The following is a 5,492-nucleotide window of genomic DNA, read 5'->3' on the forward strand; positions in this document are numbered from 1 at the left end:
ACCATGTAAAATTTTGCAGTGGCAGTTGCATAGAGAATAAGGATCGTGCCAGAAATTAAAAGCAAAACTTGCAGATATGAAACTAAGGAAAATAAGGCTAGCTCAGAATGAATAAAATTCTACAAACAATTACAGGCTTGTATAGTTTATACAAGATTAACCAGTGCATAAGCTCAAATTAGGGTGAAAATGAGAAAAGAAAGTAACATTAGTTCTCACTAGTTAGCCTTACGCATGAAAAGGTAGTCATCCGTCATTTACTGAGAATCAGAAAAGATCATCAATAATTCACAGATCAGACTGAAGTTTCAAGATTGGAATTACCAATAACACTCTAATTAAAATAATTAAATCTTGATAGGTAATGAGAAATTTCCTGAGTGGATAAATCTCAGGATGGTTCCACGCAAGCCCAACAAAGCCACAAAATACTTAGCCATTCCATTTGAAGGACATATTGCATTGGATGTCACTGTAACAATAAAAGCTTGGGTGCCCATGTACCAAAAGCCTTTAGCTGGTAAGGTTGATCCAGGTAGTCAACAAGACACCTCTCGTGATACATACCTATTACATTGTCCGTTGGTTCCCTGTCAAATCCACATGAGACTGATGAGCTGGAAGGGAGAACTTATAAATAATTTCCAAAAAAAGAAAAAGCCTTGTCAGTTGCATGTCACTGTTACAGCCTAAGATAGTAAGAACCATGATAGAGGCTATTTTGCCAGTATGTACTGCTGATGCTCGCTATGCTGATAGTGTTTATTGCACAACCTTTTGCCCTCTCCATTTTAGTCCTCTCAACTGGTTCACCAAGAGCTCATTAGCCAATAGGATTCTTGTGGACTTGCTAGTCCACAATCAAACGGTAAAGCTGTCTCACGCTTGAAAACAGGTGTAACTCACCATTTAACCATCTACAAGCCACTGGGAAAAGAGTCCATGCAGTGCAACTCATCTTGTTAAAAGTAAACTTTGCCCAAAATAAAAACTTGGGGGAAATCATTAGTGCAAGTTGTCTGCTACTTGCAAAAGCACTCACAATAGTATTCAAAATCATATATCAAATCTTTCAGCCATAGAAATCAAATCTTATAAAAAAAATATAAACACTAAAATATCTAAATTAGTAGCTGGAATGCATTAGATTTATTGCTTTGTGCAAAAGTATGTAACTAATATAAAATGTCACTTGTATTTAGAGGAATATAGAATATGTCACTGTGATAAAGACATATAAAATGCCAATTTATAGTTCAGAATTTCAATATTATGTCACATGTCATATAATATATACCAGCGGCCAGCCGCCCTCCAAAATGCCAAAATGAGAATATACTTATCAGCTGCCCTTCAAAATTCAAAAATGCCAAAAAGAGAAAAGAGAGTAAAGAAAGTAGAATGATCTCTGTATTGGGTGAAATGCATCTTTTAGGCATGTTTTAAGACTTTTGGTCCTTGGATGAGAGAAAAAGTTAGAAAATGTCTTTTTTTTGTTACTTTTTGGTATTGAGCAACTTTGGGTATCTGTAGCCATAGGTACACCCTGGTTTGCACCTAGGTGTAAACCACGGGTGACCCCATACTCAGATGAACCTGGTATGAGTGTGGGAGGTATTCTGAGCATACCTGAGAATTATGCTTGTAGTTCTCATAAAGCAAGCAAGATATTGTAAACTACTTACTGCATGTAAACTAGCCTATCTACAAACAAGATATTATTGCATTTTGCTCATGTAAAGTATAATTATATACTTACAAGTAAAAGATCCGTTCCTCTATACCAAGTAACTTATAATATGTTAGTGTGATCAACGTCATGATAAATAGGAATTTAACCCCCTCTCGATTCAAGAGATTATAATCAATTCCATTGAGCTGTTTCCATTTAGAACTCATATTGCTTTATCCCTTGACAAAAATAGCCCAATCCAAAACAGTTTATTTGTACAAATAAACAATGAACTTATACAATACCATATCCAGTTTGCGTATTGTACTTAATAAGTAAATACTCATTTTAAACATCAATTAATAATTGCGTTCCCAATAACTTGCTTCAATATGCTTCTATGGACAGTTCACTGTAGATATCAATTTTGGGGAATGCATTGCGAACATGGTCATTAATGATTAGTAAAAAGAACATCCAACTAATCTAAGAGACCAATTTGAATTGGTGAGGATGATAGTTTGTGACATCATCTACCAAGCTTCAAATATAGAATATGAGATTGGATCAGGTTTGATTCATGGGAATTTTAGGAGAATAAATCCCTGTTTTGTGACAGCTTAGCTAAAATAAACTTGAAAATTAGATATCATGATGCAACGCATCCAAGGGTAGGATGAGAAACTTCAGTTTTGAAAATTCAAACTTTCTTCTTGTAGGTGTTACATTGTGCGTATTTACGTCTTTTGATCAGTTCATTAAAGACTTAAAAATGGCTTGAAGGTGGGTTAATTTTTTTAGTTTTTACCTTTGATGTTTATGGTGTGTGGCTCTTTCAGATTGGCCGTAGCTTTGGTGGGATTAGTTAATTGTGTGTGGCTGCATGAGACAGCAAAGAAGATAATAAGGTCTGCAGAAACCAGATTTAACCCATGCCAAATGTGGAGGGAACCTTATGAAGGTGTTGTATGTTACAGATGTTTAGTGAGGGCATCGACAGAGAGGACCAAGAGGAGATAATGGGGGTGGCATGAGTAAAGGGAGAATAAGTCAATGTGTGTTTTAAGTAAAAGAGATTGAAGTGAAAGTGTTGGTGAATGTTACTAAAGTGTGCTGAGTGCGCAGAGAATAGTGTAGAGAGCAGATTAGGTCTGATTTAAAGGAGATTATATAAATCGTTTTTAGTGAAAAGGAAACCGTTATTGGTCAAGCAGTGTAAAATTATTGAATGAAGCTGTTAGTTTGTGCTGAAAGTTGAATTTAACTTAAGTAGAGAGTCTTATAATTGCTTAAGTTGCCTAAAAGAGCAGTGAGTAATGTTTTGGAAGCAACTGAATTTATTTATCATATTTGCAGACACATAATTACCGATATTGACCTTCTATCAGCCTCTCTAATTGCAGAGTACAGCAGATTTGATTAGAGAGGCTGATAGAAGGTGAATGTTGGAAATTGTGTGTCTGCAAATATGATAAATAATTTTTTACTGTTTGGTAGCATTCTATGTGTGGAAATTTAGAACAGTGAGTCTGCATTCTGATTAAGTGTTTTTGAGTTTCCAAGTCGAATATTATAGGCAAGAATATGAAGAATATGTTTTTATTTGCATAATATGAGTTATTTCAAATGATTGTAATTTGCTTAAAAACAGAGATTTTGTTATCTATGTAATCTTGTTGAATCTATTAAGAAAAATGCCAATTCAGGATTAAACCTGGTAAATCTTTGAGGAACATTGAGTAGTTTCTCCACTAAATGTAAAGAATCGTTTAGAATAGAACTTAGTTTACCTTTAATACATGACAATTACCGAAATGTCCTGTTTAAATTCGGGGCAGAACCAAAAAAAATTCACAATCAGAGGGAAAAAAATGGATTGCAGGAAACCGTAGATTTAGCGGATCTAAGCAAATTCCTCAGTACATCAATAAAACACAAGTTAAAAACGCTACCTGATGCATTGCAAATCACCGTCGAATACCAAATTATCTCTAGTCAGTAGGTAAAAGTTTAGGTTCTTCAACATCCGCCATCCTGCCCTTGTATTTTTCATATAACATTTCAACATCAGGACTGCCGGATAGATACTTTTCAATGAAATCCGCCTCAGATATTAGCAGAGCTGTAATCAGACCAGAGGAAAGGTCATTGCGAGCTCGCAATGAATTTACATACTGAACCACCTTATACCGTGGCCTCATTCTTTTCTCTACGCTTAAGTTTAAGAGAATGGGATATTTAACCACAACATTTGGTTTAAAGCCTAGAGTACGTGTCAAGAACTCCATGTTCTTCTCTATCTTAGCTTCAGAGGCACAAAGGAACCGAGGATCCCTTTCAAGAATTTGTTTGATCTCATACCCTAGGAGGCCTCCGTTTTCTAAAATCTTCAATTTATTCTTCACTAGTTCAACTTCGTAAGACGCAATCCCAGGTGCCTTCCTAAGAGCCTTACTTAGGTTAGCCTTTGACCCAAAAAACTTTATCAGAGATGCGATTTTCGGAGCAAGACTTTCCTCCAATCTACCAGTAAGAATTCTGGGCAGGTGGGAGACGATAAAGCTCACATCTTTTTCACCTATCCCTAATGCCTTCAAGTATTCAATTTTAGGCATCAAATTGTCATCAACAGAAAAAACGAGAACACTTGGGTTTCTGAAAATTATTCTTTTTACCTGCTCTACAGTGAATCCATGGTCTTTGAACATCTGAAGTACCTGATGTGCTCTGACTATAGATCTTCTTCTGAAAATGCTGGGAGCTTTGCGCATCAGTACTGGGATTTCAGAGGAGGAAAAACAACATTCCTGGAGCAGGAAGCGTGTCATGGCATTAAGGCACCGCTCTCTCACTTCTTGTCTTTGTGGATTCAAATGTGACTGCTTTGTGGGTATGACTTCACATGATATACGCCATGGAAATTTTGACGAGATGAGGACAGTTGGTGGATTTCTAACAAAGGCAAAAGGAAAATAAGGCGTTGTTAAAGAGATTGAATGTAGGGAAATGGAAGGAAGATGAGATACCGACGATATAGGTCGAGCAAACATGGAAACCCTAGCGTCATAAATCGAGCAACAGCGAAATAAGCAATCCATTCAAGTTAAGCTGGATTTGCAGACGTAGGTAATGGCCAGACAAAGAATAAAGAGAACGCAAGAACAGAGGGCTCACATTTGTTGCGCGTAGCGACAAGGGCAGGAGATATAAATTACCAGACTGCGATAACGAGGGTGAAAGATTGAACAGTTCGTAATTGTAAGATAGAATAGGAATTGTGGCACCATATTTTTGTTGGTCTATATTGAATGCTTTGTTAAGTGGTCTTTTGGGAAAATCTAGTTTTCAAATTAATTTGTTAAGTGGTCTTTTGGGAAAATCTAGTTTTCAAATTAATATTTTCCCCTTTTTAAAGATTTTTTTTTGTGTAAAGGGTGTGTAAAAAATTGTCCCTTTAATGTAGTATTGGAGGCTTACTTTACAAGTTGTGTAGTGTTAAAAGTGAATCTTGAATAAATGAATGAAACCATGTCGAAATAGTCTATAGGACCACTTATAAAGGTACACACCCTACAAATAGGGTGTAAGAACTTTAGGCACTGGCTAAATAGTCAAAAATTTGCATCCAGCTAGCCAAGGCAATGACTATCCAGGCAGTCATTGACTACCCAGATGCCCCATGCTCATGCCAACCCCCATCGACATGGATGGCAACCTACATCGGTCTTGCTGGGTTGTACTCTAATGGATTCAGATTTGATCCCAAGGAGATATTGACTTCCTTGACCCCCTAATCGACTTATCAGAACATATCTTTTGT

General features: G+C 36.5%; 1 protein-coding gene across 2 annotated transcripts; it reads right to left on the bottom strand.

Annotated features, from left to right (window-relative positions):
* Nucleotides 1-228: 228 nt before the first annotated feature.
* Nucleotides 229-4,982, bottom strand: LOC149539741 (transcription termination factor MTERF15, mitochondrial-like). Of its 2 annotated transcripts, none has more exons than XM_089800935.1 (2): nt 3,625-4,982; nt 229-590 (listed from the first exon to the last, which is right to left on the bottom strand). In XM_089800935.1, exon 1 carries the CDS (start codon nt 4,768-4,770, stop codon nt 3,664-3,666), a length of 1,107 nt encoding a protein of 368 aa, XP_089657061.1. In that variant the 5' UTR covers nt 4,771-4,982; the 3' UTR covers nt 229-590; nt 3,625-3,663. The 2 variants fall into 2 exon arrangements, with proteins under 2 accessions (XP_089657061.1, XP_089657060.1); XM_089800934.1 differs by having other exon boundaries at nt 229-927.
* Nucleotides 4,983-5,492: the final 510 nt, after the last annotated feature.

Source organism: Cupressus sempervirens, chromosome 9, assembly GCF_028749045.1.
Source record: "Cupressus sempervirens isolate cs-2001-9-10 chromosome 9, ASM2874904v1, whole genome shotgun sequence".
In the NCBI taxonomy this organism is placed as follows: domain Eukaryota; kingdom Viridiplantae; phylum Streptophyta; class Pinopsida; order Cupressales; family Cupressaceae; genus Cupressus; species Cupressus sempervirens.

Coding starts and splice junctions, on each gene's coding strand:
- LOC149539741 (XM_089800935.1), bottom strand. CDS start 4,770: ATGGATTGCTTATTTCGCTGTTGCTCGATTTATGACGCTAGGGTTTCC.